The sequence below is a fragment of the Tenrec ecaudatus genome, chromosome 13, assembly GCF_050624435.1.
Source record: "Tenrec ecaudatus isolate mTenEca1 chromosome 13, mTenEca1.hap1, whole genome shotgun sequence".
Classification (NCBI taxonomy): domain Eukaryota; kingdom Metazoa; phylum Chordata; class Mammalia; order Afrosoricida; family Tenrecidae; genus Tenrec; species Tenrec ecaudatus.
Window position 1 is genome coordinate 65,861,094 of NC_134542.1, and position 14,797 is coordinate 65,875,890.

General features: G+C 50.2%; 1 protein-coding gene across 3 annotated transcripts in view; it reads right to left on the reverse strand.

Moving 5' to 3' along the window:
• The window catches only part of RAPGEF4 (Rap guanine nucleotide exchange factor 4), a 378,022-nt gene that overhangs the window by 68,795 nt on the left and 294,430 nt on the right, over positions 1 to 14,797 (reverse strand). For all 3 annotated transcript variants that reach the window (XM_075529292.1, XM_075529293.1, XM_075529294.1), the window contains 2 exons: positions 3,653 to 3,737; positions 350 to 410 (listed from right to left, as the gene is read on the reverse strand). In XM_075529292.1, the coding sequence (XP_075385407.1) occupies positions 350 to 410; positions 3,653 to 3,737 (146 nt within the window). The remainder of the gene's footprint in view (positions 1 to 349; positions 411 to 3,652; positions 3,738 to 14,797) is intronic.

Sequence of the window (14,797 nt, forward strand, 5' to 3'; positions counted from 1 at the left end):
ATCTTTCTCCCACAGAGTGGCTGTTGGTGTTGAACTGCTGACCCTGTGGTTAGCAGCCCAATCTGTCAGCAGGACCCCTTCATCCCACCCTCCTTAAACACATCAGGGACATCACAGTCCTTGAGCCGGGAGAGGAGGAGACAAGGGAAGACTCCTGGAATGGTACCCAATGCGCACGTTGGTCCCAGACAATGACTATCTTTCAGAATCATTGGCATGGGTCAAAAGTGCCATGTGACATCTGTGATGTCAGAATCGGGGCCCAGAACAGGGCACAATGGCAGTCAAGCCTTCCCACGGCACGGGCTTCGGAGAGTGCTGGTCGGATGCAAACAGAGTGTCCACTTACACACGGTTCCTCCTTTGGCATGGGACTCAAAAATGAGAACGCCTGCTAACTCCCGTTTCACCTAGAAACAAAAGGGAAAGGATGCTGAGAATCTAGACTGCTCAACAAACCGGCAACTAAAGGGTCACTTCCCCCGTTTCCAGGCTGTGACGCTGATTGTACCCACACTTGAGAAAAAGGTATTTCGATGGGCAAGTTATTGGTCTTGTAAAATTCTGCAGGAAAAAACCCCTTGAAAGAGTTAAAGACACAAAAGGTGTCATTTTGAGGACCCAGGTGTGCTTGACCCAAGCCGTGGTCTTTCTAGTCACCTCGTATACATCTGGAACTTGAGCAACGAGTAAGGAAGACCAAAGGAGAAGCGACGCCTCTGAACGATGGTGTTGGAAAACACCGGATATACCATTGGCTACAAGAGAACAAATCTGTCTCGGAAAAGCACGGCCTGAAGAATGAGGATGGAGAGACTTCTTCTCTAGGAGTTGGTCTGTGGGGACAAGGCCATCGTGGTTACTACAGTAGAGGCTTGTGGGAAAGAGGAAGGCCCTCGGCAAGATGGGGAGACTCGGTGGTTGCCGCAGTGGGCTGACACACAGCACACTGGCAATCACGCACGGCTAGGCAGGCTTGTGTCCCGTGGAGCAGAGTCGCTCTGCACTGGAACGGACTGAAAAGAGAGAGCACCACACGGCTGTCTCTTTCTTTGCTGTGGCCATTCTTATCTGGACCCATTCTCACTAGCCTCATCATTAGATTCTTGACGCTCTCACACAATCATCTGAGCAGCTAATTCATACATAAGACAACCGCTCAGAGATGATGTAAGCCTGGCCTTTTCTTCTTTCTCCGTTTTGTTTCTCTGCCTAGCTTTCATCTTGGGTGAGAAGGGGAGACCATGGACGGAATCGATCACTGCCGCTATTAGCTTCCCTGAGTCCCGTGGGAGGCTTCCCTGGAAATATGCCGAGAATTCAAGGTGTTCAAGTTGAAAATGAAGCTTAAATGCATGAGCAGATGTACGTTCCAAAATAACCAAGGAGAGGAAGAAAGTGTTTCTCCTGAAATGTCCAAAGTAGGGTCCCACGTTTTGGCTTTATCTCCCTCGGAAACAGGGAATCTGAATCTTCACAGTGGCTGGCTACCAGGGTTTGAGGCAGAGAAAACAGCCTACCCACCTCCCCCTCACTTCCACAGAGATGGGGATGTAGAACAGTGTGCAGCCAGGCCGCTTCAGCAAAAACTCCATGGGGCCTCAGCTGTTCATGCCTGCAGACACAGCGAACTCCCCAGGTGAGACTGCCAGGCCTATGCCACCCTGGAGAGCTTTAGGATGTCTAGGACAGGAGGGAGTGGGACGGAGGCTGAACGAGACCACTGCCCTGGATACTTCATGTAAAGGAGCAAGGTTACTGATCCCCAGTAGAGCAGCGGGTGCAAGTGGAGGCAGTGCCTACACTGCCCTACCTGGGTTGGTGAAAACATTCATGCACAGGAGGGAGAACGGACAGTTTTGCCCCCATGCCAGAAACTATCCCAGACCTTGTCCGATGCGTCTCTTTGTTGGTATCAGTGCTGGTGTAATAAATGAGCGAGTGTAAGTACAGAGAACTTCATGGATGTGTGTGAGCTGTGACAGAGGGTTAAGCCACCCTTCAGCAGGGGCTGGCCGTGTAGTCATTCATGCAGACCCAATTCTGGACGGCAGGGGGATGGAGAAAGGTGGCAAGATTGAGTGAAGAAACTGCATAGAGTCCTTCTGGCTTGCGACCTACACCCAGGTGATGGCAGAGACAGGAGGAAGATGAAAAAGAGGCAGGGGGAGGGTAAACGAGAGAAGGAGAAGTAGAGAGAAGCCAACAAGTCTCAAGTGAAGAAAGTTGTGCAGCCCCCTAGTGTTGGGATGTTCTGATCTGGCTCAGGGTAGCTGGGGATGAGGTCCGCTCCAGCTCTGGGAGGGAAGGCCCAGAGAGAGGAAGTGCCGCGGAGGTGGTTGGTCATTGGGAGTCAAAATATGAGATCCACGTGCAGTTGGGAATTGGATTCATGCTGCTCCTTGCCACACAACGAGTGATCAAGGTGGGGCTCGTCCACCTTGCCCCTTTCCCTCTCCTAACAAGCAGTCAGGAGTCACAGTCCTTACAATGGGGGATGAGGATGGGGTTTGGAGCCCTGCTGCTTGAGGTTCTGTGTGGCAAATGCCCCATACCCCTGCCAGCTGGTGAGCTAGCAGCCCAGCCCCTTCTATGAGCTGGGAATGAAAGCGCACACTGGCCTTGTAGATACCGTTCAGGAGCTTCCATACAGAATCTGTGGACATTGACCATATCAGTATCATATGGAAATACTACCTATAGCTCACATTGCCTAGAATCATGCTCCTATAGAAGGGGATGCCGCTGTTCCCCCTCAGAAGCCAGTGCCTCTGCCCGTCGCCTTCCTGTGGGTCTTCCGCATGCGGGCAAACGCTCTGAGACTGCAATGGTTGGGGCCTTGTTTTCAGCAGGCAGTGCTACCGTGTCCTAACATACGTGAACAGATGCCCTCTGGAACCGTTGGCTTCCTTTCTCACGGGCAGGCACACCTGGTTCGGACGAGCCCCTTGAGCCAAAGCAAGCCATCTTGCTTTCTCTCTTTCCTGCCTCTTGGGGGTAGATTCTGAGCCCCTTCCGGGGTCTGGCTCTTTCTTGGTCTCTCCCAACTGAATGCACAGATTCTAAGATTTAGATTCAGAAGGATGGGCCCCCTGCTTCCATTCCATTGAGACTGCAGAGTTTGGGAAACGTGGGCAGTGAGGAAGATCAGGCCGGTGTTGTGGTCAGGTGCCAGCGAGTCCGTTCTGACCCACAGCGACCCTGGGCACCACAGAAGGCACTGCTGCATGGTCCTGCATGGTCACTATTGGTCTGTGATTAGGAGAGTACTTAATTCCTAGAGGAGATTGTTTGGAGGTATAATTTGCTTAGCACCTCACGTGAGGGAGGCAGGTGGTTTATAAGGTAGCATTCAGACTCCTCCTTCCAACCAGAATGCACAATTCTCTCCTCCAGGCCTAATGCCGTTGATGGTGTCGTGGAGTCAATTCTGACTCACGGTGACCTCGTGTGACAGAGAGAACTGCCCATAAGGTTTCCTTGCCTGTGTACTTTTGGGAAGCAGCTCACCAGGGCTTCTTCCAAAGAATCTCTGGGTGGGCTTGAACTGCCAATGTGTTGGTTAGCAGCTGCTGAACAACAAGACTCAAGTCCTAGGAGCTGCATTGGACTCAAAGTCCTCCCAATCATGCCCCGCGAAGAGATGACTTACCGTGGTAGAAAGATGTGATAAGGCTTTAATGTGGAGCAGCTCTTCGTAGATGATTTCCAGGTCATCCATGGTCCTCTGGCCAGGTCTACAAAGGGACAAACGTGAAACAATGAAGAGGAGCAACCGGAAATGGCTTCAGGGGTCAGTCGTGGGTTCAGAGATTCCTCCTCTATAAAAAAATATTGGCAGAAGGAGAGCTGAGTGCTATTACATTCCCTAAGGAATTAGTTTCCCAGAGGACTTTTGGAAGTGGGTGCGTTCCTTGGTTGAATGGAATCTAAGAAGTCAGATGTGAGACCTCCTCTTTCGGGTGTGCTCAGGGAGGAGATAGCTTCCATTCACCCTGCAGTTTGCTAACTTAGCTCTCACTTTGTAGATGCTACTCCAGATCCACCTGAACCCATCACAGCAAAAATCAGACTTTTAATGGAACTAGGAACAATGGAAGGAGCCTGGTGGTGCTGCTGGGCAGGTGTGGGACTGCTAATTGCAAGGTTGGTGGTTCAAACTCAACAACTGCTCCTTGGGATAAAGATGAGGCTGTCCACTCCTGTAAATATACACAGCCTAGAAATCATACATCAGGTCACTGAGAGTTGGAATCAACTGGACATCAGGGGGCTGGAGAGAGCTGGAATGAACCCCAGTCCCCCAAGAACCCGTGTGTTATCTCAGCCAAAGAGAATAAGCACATTGCTGTAGCTACTGGGTTAGGAAAGATGTTCTCCCAAAGGCCGTAACTAAAGAAAGGATGTGGAGTCAACATTTTCTTACTTCTCTGTTAGGGCTTGAATTGTAGTCCCTGTTCCAAAGGAAGCCCCGTCGAAACCCTAACCGCCCCCACCCCCACCTGTGAATATGGCTGGATTTAGAAACAGTCTTTAAAAAATATATCACTGCCATTGAGTCAATTTGGACTCATCGCCACCCACCACGACAAGGCGGAACTGTCCCTGCAGGTTTCCAAGGCTGGGGATCTTTATGGAAGTAGAAAGCCTCCTCTTTCTCCCATGAAATTGCCAATGACTTTGAACTTCTGAGCTTATAGTTAGCAGCCCAATGTACAACTTATTAGACCACCAGGCCTCCTAGAGTCTTTGTAGAGGTAATCATTTTAAGATGAGACCATTAGGGTGGGCACTAACTCCACCTGACCGGCGTCCTTATGAAAAAGACACAGGAGGCACACAAGGAGACCACCTGGTGAAGATGAGACAGACATGGGAGAGATGCAGCTAAAGTCCAAGGCAGGCTAAGAATTTCAGGCACCATCAGAGATGCTGAGGAAGCTAAGAGAAAGGCAAGGAACACACTGACCTCTACATCCTCCCCAGCTGCCGCACTGATGTCAGCCTTTTAGCCTCTACAACGTGGGAGAATCACTCTGCTGTTTAAGGCTACACCGCTGGGCTACATGGTTACAGCAGCCCTAGGAATAGTACTGCATCTCAACCATGTGAGCAATCTGACACTGTTCTATCATGGCGCTACACTTTAATCAGTGCTCACTGGTCCAATACACCCAGGAAGTGCTGTACTGAACTGTGCACTGAATTTGGAGTCTGAAGGTCAAGTTCTGATTTCAGTTCAACCACTCAGCGTCAGTCAACGGCATTGGAGCCTCATTCTCCTGGGAACACTGGGATCAAGCCTTCCTGAGAGAGGTGCTGGGAGACCTGAAGGAAGTAGTCAAGGGCAGGGGACCTGCCAATGGATTTGTGAGAGAGAAGACAGCAGCAACAAAGTGACCTTCAAAAGGCATACTCTTAGAGAAGAAGTTAAAACACAGTTACAGCTAAAACTTTTTTTTTTCTAATTTGGGTCAGCCAATTGAATCTGAAATGTACCGAACAATTATTGGAAAAGTACGGACTCTGGGCAAACCAACATAGCTGTACAAATGCTAAAGCAGTTCATTGTATTCAGGGATTTTGCACCTGGTTTAAAATATTGGGAAGGCAACTGGTACCTTCACAAGGGCAGTTTTAACTTAAATGAAAGGATAAAGTCTAGCTCTCTACAAAATCAGTGCACGGTGTATCTCCTAATTCTAGCTCTACAAAGACAAGATATTAAATCCATCCCCAAAGAGGCACCAACCAGGTCCACCTCCCTCCAAGGATCACCACGGAAGGACATCCTGGCATATTCCTGGTGCTTACTGCTGACACCCAGGAGCTATCGATGGGGATCCCAAAGGACACTGACGGCAAAGCTGGGACCACAGGGGCTCTGGAGGAGCCAGGCCTTCTTAGCAAGGGGCCTAATCTACTACTTGACTTAGACATGGGGATATTGAAACTAGGACCCTTGGGGATTTAGAAGTCAATTGAGTCACCTCAGTCCATCCACCTCTATAGAGGCAGCAAATGTGAGCGTCTCCAGGTAGGCGTAATAGGATTATGGCTCTTCAGCCCCAGGAGCAGTCCTGCTGTTCTTACTACTTGACACCAGCTACAAATAGCACGGAGGCCTACGAGAAGGGAGGCTCAAAGTAAAAACAGTCACCAAGCCTCATTCTTGCCTCCACGGGGCGGGCTGTTACAGAGAGAGGAGGAAAAACTCAGCTGGGGAAAGAAAGAGTCAGAATTATGCTCTAAAATCTTGACAGACTCAAAGAGTAGGATCCTGGGGGCAGACCTCACCCAGTTAGGAGTATCTACATAATACCAATCTGAAATCAACCCTGAAGATATGAAAAACTCACTGCCATCGAATCGATTCTGACCCAGCAACCTATGGGACAGAGGAGAGCTGCCCCTGTAGGTTTCTGAGACTGCAATTCCTTATGGGGATAGAAAGCCTCATCTTTCTCCCTTGCAGTGGCTGGTGATTTCCAACTACTGATCTTGAGGTTAGCAGCCCAACAAATAACCCATTATGCCCCCAGGGCTCCTTTATCAACTCCTATGGATTAAACATAAATACTACTTTTATTGTCTATAACTCTTGTTATATGAAAACTTATTTCACCCAGGATTTAAAACATATGTTGATGAACCTGGTTAGACCATCCGGGCAATATTCTAAAAAGTTTACATTGTGGCGGAAGGCCGCCCTGGGAGCCAACAGTTAGTTTCAGGACCTGCGCGGCGTGTGGGAGAAGGGAGGACAAGGCAGCAAGCTTTTGAGAAGCAGGCAATCTTCTTGCCGTCTTCCACCATCTCGCACGTTCCAAGACTCTCTTCAGTCCCCTCCTGACCCCCCACCCTAAGCTCCTTGCCCTCCTGGCTCTCTTCCTGACCTTCTGAACATTTCTCCTGGTGTGTTGTCTGTTTGCCCATGTCTTGAATTATGCTCTGTCTTCCGCTCTGATCTCTTTTAATTCTGCACCCTCTCTCTAAGGGAAGAGATCACCAGCGTTCATCTCCAGGATGATGAGACCTACATCTTTACCTCGGTGACGCATCGTATAAGCGGGGGGTTGGGCACAAATGCAAGGTGGCCTGAGGGTCAGAGTAGGTGTTGAATAGCGTTTGCTGGATGAATGAGCACCCAAGGTCTCCCCATTCGTGCTCGGCCAGGAGATATCACAGCAGCACCACGGACCAGCTCCAGTCCTTGCTGTGTGACCGGAGGAGCCGGCGTTTAGACCCTCTCCTCTGTCCCACTGAGGGCTGAGAGAGATGATGTGCCCCGCGTGGCTCACTCTGGGTGCATGGCACAGTTATGCTGTGGTACGTGGTTAATTACTCATCGGGCAAAGGGAGTGGCATGAAGATGGGGGACCTCCCCTCTTACCACCATTCTCTTGCCACGGTGGAAAAGCACTGTGGTGAAGTCATGGTTAAGCAGTAGGCTGTGAATGGGAAGGTTGGTAGATTGAACCCACCAGCAGCCCTGGAGCGGGGGAAAGCCCTGGCAATTTGCTCCTATAAAGATTACACCGAGAGCCGGTTCTACTCGGCTACATGGGGCCACTATGAGTTGGAATCCACTTGACGGCACACAACAGACACACACAACAGTCTGGAGAGCACATAAAATCTGATGCGCCCGTCAGTCAACTCCGACTCCTAGCCACCCTACAGGGCAGGGCAGAACGGCCCTGTGCGGGTTGCCGAAGACTGTAACTCTTTACGGGAGTAGAAAGCCTCGCTCTTCTCTTGCGGAGCAGTTGGTGGTTTTGAACTGCTAATCTTTCCGTTAGTAGCCTAACGTGTGAATCTGCTATGTCCACAGGTCCTGTCCCCACAGAACTGTGAGTGAGTTTCCACTTTCAGTTAGCAGGCGAGTGCTTCACAGCAGCGCCACCAGGGACCGGCATATCTCCCTCAGGATTACAGATGTGGTCATCCAGCTGCAGGAGACAGACCTCCCCCTGAGACCTGCTGCAGGAGCTCAAAGGAAGTCAAGATCAGGGGGGCCAGACCTGAGGGAGCCGGGGGAAGACCAAGCAGCAATTGTTAGGCTGGGCTGACTTTGGCCAGATCCCTGGCTGCCAGGTGAGAGGTGTGAAAGAAAAGGTGTGAGGGGTCTTCCAAACATTTGTGGCAAAACGGGATGAAGAGTGTGGACTTCGTCCCTAAAAATGTTCAAGCCCCTTCCTATCTATTAAAAGAAACCAAGCAACACCACAAGCCAGGATCCAAGTAAGCCAGCCGGGACCGTCGATGGGTATACAGCTCTTAGCTGATGGAGAGTGGAGAGGAAGAGACTGTCTGAGAAGCCCCCCCAGCAGAGCACTCAGGAGAAAGCCAGCCGAGCAGTAAACGTGAGTCACCACAGCCAGAGGAGCTGGGAGCTGCTGGCCCCATGCATTGACCACAAGCGGCTCCATTCAGACTGATTGGGCCAGCCAGGATTCCCCCCTCCCCCTGATCACTCGCCCACCCTGAGAGTGGCCAGAGCCTGCCCCCAAGACTTGCTCTCTTTCCTCAGTGCCCAGGAGAGCTCTCGGCCCGGACAATCTGGACAAGACGCAGACAGACCCTGGGAAAACCCTGTGTCTTCTTGGGGGCCCAGAAGAAGGAAAGAACTTCTCTGCTGAGAAACTCTTCTAGTGGGCGAAGGGAGAGGGAGTGACTTCAGCCGCTGCGCCCCGCCGTACCGGAGTGACATGAAGCAGAACCCACACCACGTCCTGGGGAGGCTCTGTGTGTGGGTGTACCCCTCACCTGCATAGAAACCCACACAGTAGCCTAGTCTACTCTTAGTCCTCCACTCATAGTGGCCAACCTGCAGAAATAAAGACCTCCATGCAGACTTCAGGATGCCGTGGGAGACCCACGGCAGCCCTGCAGCCGAATGGGACCAAGCCTAATGAGAGTTGGGTCTCTGAAACAGGATCCAAAGTGAAAGTGGGGTGGGGCGAAAGAAAACCCCAAACCCACACAACCCTGTAGTCTAACAACTGTCACTAACTCCATAGGGTGGGACATAGTCGTGAGGCAAGCCCCCCCGCCCCCCACAGGAATCAGTGAACTGTAGCCCCTGTTTCCAGCTGATGTTTGTATCTGCTGAGAGAAGTCAGGACTTCAAGGCAGGCAGACTTGGGTAACAAATGTAATATACACATCACACACACACACACACACACACACACACACACGATATCTATCTATTTATATAGAGTATGTGTGTGCTATTAGATTCCTTCAAGTCGGTTCTAACCCAGAGCAACCCTGTGCACAACAGAAAGAAACCGTGCCCAGTCCTGCGCTGTCCTCACAGCGTGCTCCTGCACCCGAGTCCATTGTTGCACCACTGTGCCAACCCATGCTGTCCAGGGCCTTCTCCTTTTTCACTGCCCCTCCACTTTACCAAGCATGAGGTCCTTCACCAGAGACTGGTCTCTCCTGACAACGTGTCCAAAGTATGTAAGCCGAGGTCTCCCCATCCTTGTTTCTAAGGAGCACTCTGGCCGCATTTCTGCCAAGACTGATCGGCGTGTCCTTTAAGTATTCCATGGGACTTTCAATGCTCTTCGCCAGCATCAGAATTCAAAGGCATCAAATCTTCTTCAGTCTTTGTTCTGTTCAGGGTCCAACATGCACATGCATATGTGCTAATTGAAAATACCATGCCTTGGGTCATACACATAGAAAAGACAGGCTTTCTACACCCACAAAGAGTTTTAGTCGTAGAAACCCACAGGGGCAGTTCTACCCTGTCCTACTGCATCACATGGAATCAGAAACAGATATTCAATGGCAGGGACATAAATACATGCACATACATATACATAGACAGACACACATATAAACTCTATGTATGTACACAGTCTACCACGAGGCAGAAACAGTTAAAAAAAAAAAAGCTTATAAGGAAGGAGCAAGAACATTGTCCCACCAAGAGCTAAGTGCCCAGGGAGAAGGTCAGATGGAGCAGAAGTCAGTCTGGCCAACCTGTGCCCACCTAAGCGAGTCAAAACGTGAGCCTGCCCCCAGCACAAGCAGTTCCTGCCCGCCTCTGCAGCGACAGTCCCTCCAGGCCGCTAGCTCAGAGCTGCTATGCCATCTAGTGTCTCCGACAGGGCTCACCTCGCTCCACGCCTCACAGCAGACAAAGGTTTCCTTCCACACCCCCTCCCATGCAAGAACATCCAAGACTGCGTCCCAAACACAGTCGCTGAACAGTCATATCTTAAAGGGGGGTGGGGTGGGGGAAGGGGGGGGTCCTCTGGGCAAACAGTGGCAGCACTACACCTTTCAGGCTTTGGTCTTTAGAGCGGGGTGAGGGGCAGCAGGGCAAAGGTGGAGAAGAGATTCTGCAAGTCAGCCCCCAGCCTGCTGGAACAGCAATGAAAGGGTCGCAGGCACTGAAGGCAATCTTGCCTTTCAGGAGTAAAGGGCCCACTGGGCCAAGCAGAGCAAGAGGCACCGACTCCACGTTCCTTCATCAGAGTAACCTACAAGACTGGGGCCCGCACTGACTTCCCGGATTTCTGTGAGTGGCAGCTCGTGAATGGACCTGGTCTTTACTTGTCCTGCTGTAGATGTCACCGAGAGAGATATTAGGCATCCCTGCTTCTTTACAAATCTGCGTGGTGCCACATCGATGTGGATTTGTCGGATCCTGCTGGGGAAAGGCCTAGTTTCTGCAGGGGAAGCATTCTAGCAGCGGTGTCTAGTTACAGACAAGATAATAAACGGGGATGGATGGAGAAGCAGTGTCTACATTAAAGGATGGGAGGGCTCAGGTGATATTGGAAGCTGCTGGTAAATACAGTTTTATCAAGGAACTTATCAAGGTCAGAGGCAGAGCTCCTTGGTTATCGGGACGTGGATAAAATGAGGGATTCATCCAGCCACCAAACCGCACGTTGGCCTGATCTGCTAACATGCATAGGTCAGAAAGTCAAGACCCCAGTCCTTCCGGAACCGTCCTTCACGGACCTCTTCCCTGGTCCATGGGGAACAGACACATGGATGTCAAGATCTACCTGGGCGGTGGTCAGTCCGGCTTCCGGATGCCTGGAATGCCCTGGGATACTTTCCGAGGGTGGGCGTTCCATGCTGCAGTGCCGTCCGTTCTTCCCAGCCCACCTGATGCTCCTGCTTCTGACCCATTTTTCCGACGTGGGTCAGCACGTTCCAGACCTGTAGTTCTCACTGCTTCCACGTCCCTTTTCAGAAAACCAATTAGTTTGTTTTTCTGAACACTTTCCATGACCGACACTTCACGCATCATGCGTTTCCATAGCTCAATCGCATTCCTAGGAGTCCTGCAACCATCCATCATCGCCATCAACCTCACGGTATCTCTTCTTCCCTGTGCTCGTTGTTGTTAGCTCCCCATTTCCCATCTGCCTTCCCCGCCGTGTCCTTTTAAAACTATTAATCCAGTTGCTGTTTCTACAGGCCTACCTGTCCTGGGCTTCATCTACAGAACAACAAACCAAAACGAACCAAAACACAAACGGCCGAAGCAGAGAAAAACACAGCAGAAAAGATTAAAACCTGGAATGAGTATCCCTGGGTCAAGAGGAAGAACAAGTGATAAGGTGTCACATTTTGGCCTAATTTCCAACAGAAACGGGCCGTGGGTGGTGAAGAGAAGACGGACACATCTGGCCAGTTTCGTTCACCACCCGCTCAGCACAGCTGCTGTTGCTCTTCTTCCATGCGTGGTGGCCCCATGCGCATGTCACAGCAGAGTCATGCCCCATGAGGGCTTCATGAAGTCCATTTCTCTGAAGCTAGAGCACCAGGCCTTTCTTCCAATGTGACGCTGGGTGGACTCGAACCCCCACCTGTTAACCGCTGGTTGTGTGAATCATTTATACCATCCCACAACTTTGTTGGCCAAGGAGGTGAGTAACCACACCGTAAAGGGAAGTGGAAGAACTTAAGTGTAGCGCCAATGCCTGTCCCCATTGAAGGGGGATCACTGAAGGTAAGGGTGCTATAGCAAAGTGGGGTGAAGGAACCAGTTGGTGCCCCGCTATCAGAAAGAATCGCATCTGGGGTCTTATAGGCTTGTCTTTAAAACAAGCAGCCATGTGAGGGTGGTCCGCTAAAGTCCACACGGAAGAAGCACACCCACCTGTGTGATCCCAAGATTGTAAGTAATGAAAACCACACCCAGAGGAAGCAACAGCATTAGACCCAACCAGTTTGCGGGAACACCCAGTTTGCAGAAGGCTACACATGGCGGTGAAAACCCAAACCCCGTTCACAGGGCCCCTTCTTCCAATTCAGCCTCAGGTACCCCCTCTGCCTCTGCCTAGCCACGTAAGTGCTCGGAGCCTGGTGACTTGATGTTTGGCGTCTGCTGCTCCGCACCTCTTCTTGCCCACTAGTCTGAAAAGAGTGCTTTTAGCTTATCAGATACAATGAAGCCTCCCGTGCTGGCTTGGGAGAGGGAAGGTTTCCGGAGAGCCGAGCCTGTGTAAACATGGGGAAATCTCCATCTTTGAGAAGCTGGAAAGGAGCACTGGTTACAGCTGCAGTAAACACTCTATGAATCCTGAGGAGGAATGATGTCATCCCCTTCAGGAGCCGGAGGAAGGGTCCATAACACAGACCTCTTGGGATGAAGTGTGCTGGGGACAGTTGCTTTGAGGTGTTTGCATGCTTACAAACTGAATATGCCCCTTACTTCCCTAACCAAAGGATTCACCTATGTACAGCCATGAGCAGTTGCTGGATACCATTGAACTCTCCAGGTCTCTGGCTAGAGGAGGCCGTGATGTGCGTGAGCCACCAGTCCTGTGGACTATGTGCGTCCTGAGTCTTGGTTTCCTGCACTATCCTCAGCTTCAGAGGGAAGAGACCAACGGCTGTATCCCACCTAACCACCTGTTAAGCTTTTGAGACCCCAGACACTGTTCACCAAACTAGGGTGAACAATGTTATGTCAATTGACCAAGATGTCCCAGAGACCATGGTCAAGTCCATTCAGGCCTACGAGATGTTTGCATATGTTCAAGGTTCCTATAACTGGGCTCCCATGGGTTCTCTGTATACAAATATATATGCAGTTCTTGTTAAGTATCATAGGGTTGGTTCCGATTCATGTTCACAGTGATCCTGTGTACAACAGAATGAAACAGCACAGTCCTGTGCCAGCCTCAGAATTGTTCTTATGTTTGAGCTTATTGTTGAGTCACTGTGTCAATACTTTGCTAAGTATGATATGCTTTTCCAGGGACTGGTCTATTCTGGTAACATGTCCAAAGTACATGAGACAAAAGTACACAACCATATCTAAATATCTATATAGATATGCACACACAAATGTATATACACTTAAAAAGTATATATAGACAAAGATATCTATAGATACACACAAATGCCTACATTGTATGTACTCATATTTGTACACACACATGTACTCCCATATGGCCCCCTTTGCCTAGATGTACTTACTTCACAAACCATTGGATGTTATTACTGGTGTATGTTTTATAGCATTCAACATGAACCAAAACCAAACTCACTACATTGAGTTGATGCCAACTCTTAGTGACCCTGGAGCTGCCCCTGTGAGTCTTGGAAGCTGTGACTCTTTACAGTAGCAGAAAGCCCCATCTCAATCCCAAGGGACAGCTGATGGCTTTGAACTGCTACCTTTTGGTCAGCTGCCCAACTCTTAGCCACTGTGATTTGCCTTCAGCCCAGTGTCTTCCTTGGCCTTGATCATGACTCCCCCATATTGCACGCTGTCGTTCCCTTCACTGGAACGAACACATATTTACTACCTAGCACGTGACTCTCCCTCCTGCTTTCCCACCTCTGGTAGGCCTCCGAGAGCCTAGCTTTCTCTGTGTTAATCCATTCCTTTTTATCAAAGTGATATCACGTGATATTTGTCCTTTTGTGATCAATTGGTTTCACACATCAGGCACTCACCATCTATTATCCCTGATTTCTTCATCTGCAAATTGCAGATGATACCATTAGACCTACCTCATTGACAGAGTGAGTTTGACTCTCACAGAAATGATGCGTGCGAGATGACCACAGAAACGATCTTTAAAAAAAAAATCAGTCCAACCCACTGCAATTGAGTCAATGGGTCATTGAGTCAATGGCCTCCCTATAGGACAGAGTTAAGTGCCCTTAGGGTTTCCATCTTTATGGGAGCCTCATCTTTTATTCATGGAGCTACTGCTGGCTTTGAACCTGAGGTTAGCAGCCCAGCACTTAACCCACGATGCCAGCAGCGTGCTTATGCTGCACCACTGCGGTTCCTCCCATTTCCCCTGGGGTCACAGATTGACTCGGGCAGCTATCAACTTCGACCTGCCGTAGGCACTCAGTCAAAGGAAGCCAAGAGAAGGGGACCCAGGATGAAGGAAATGACAAGGCAGAGTAGAACTGCCCCACGCGGTTTCCTAGGCTATCAGTCTTTACTGGAGTAGAAAGCCTCTTCTTTCTCCTGTGGAGTGGGTGACGGGTTTGAACCGCTGAGCCGGAGGTTAGCAGCCCAGCACTTACCCCACAGTGCCACGAGGGCTCCTTCATAAGCTCTACCGTCCTTTTGAAAGGTTAGCTTTTAGGTGGAGCTTGGAGTTCTAGCATGTGGGTTGATCAGTAAATTGACACTGATCACGAAACAGGGCTGAAGGGGTCAGTGGATGCATTTCCCGCCACCCTTTGAGGGCGTCGGAACGAGGAGCACATTCCTAATTAGAAGCCAAGTTGTCAGATTTCATAAATCAAACTAACACATGGGATGTAGTTAGACTGACACTTATTT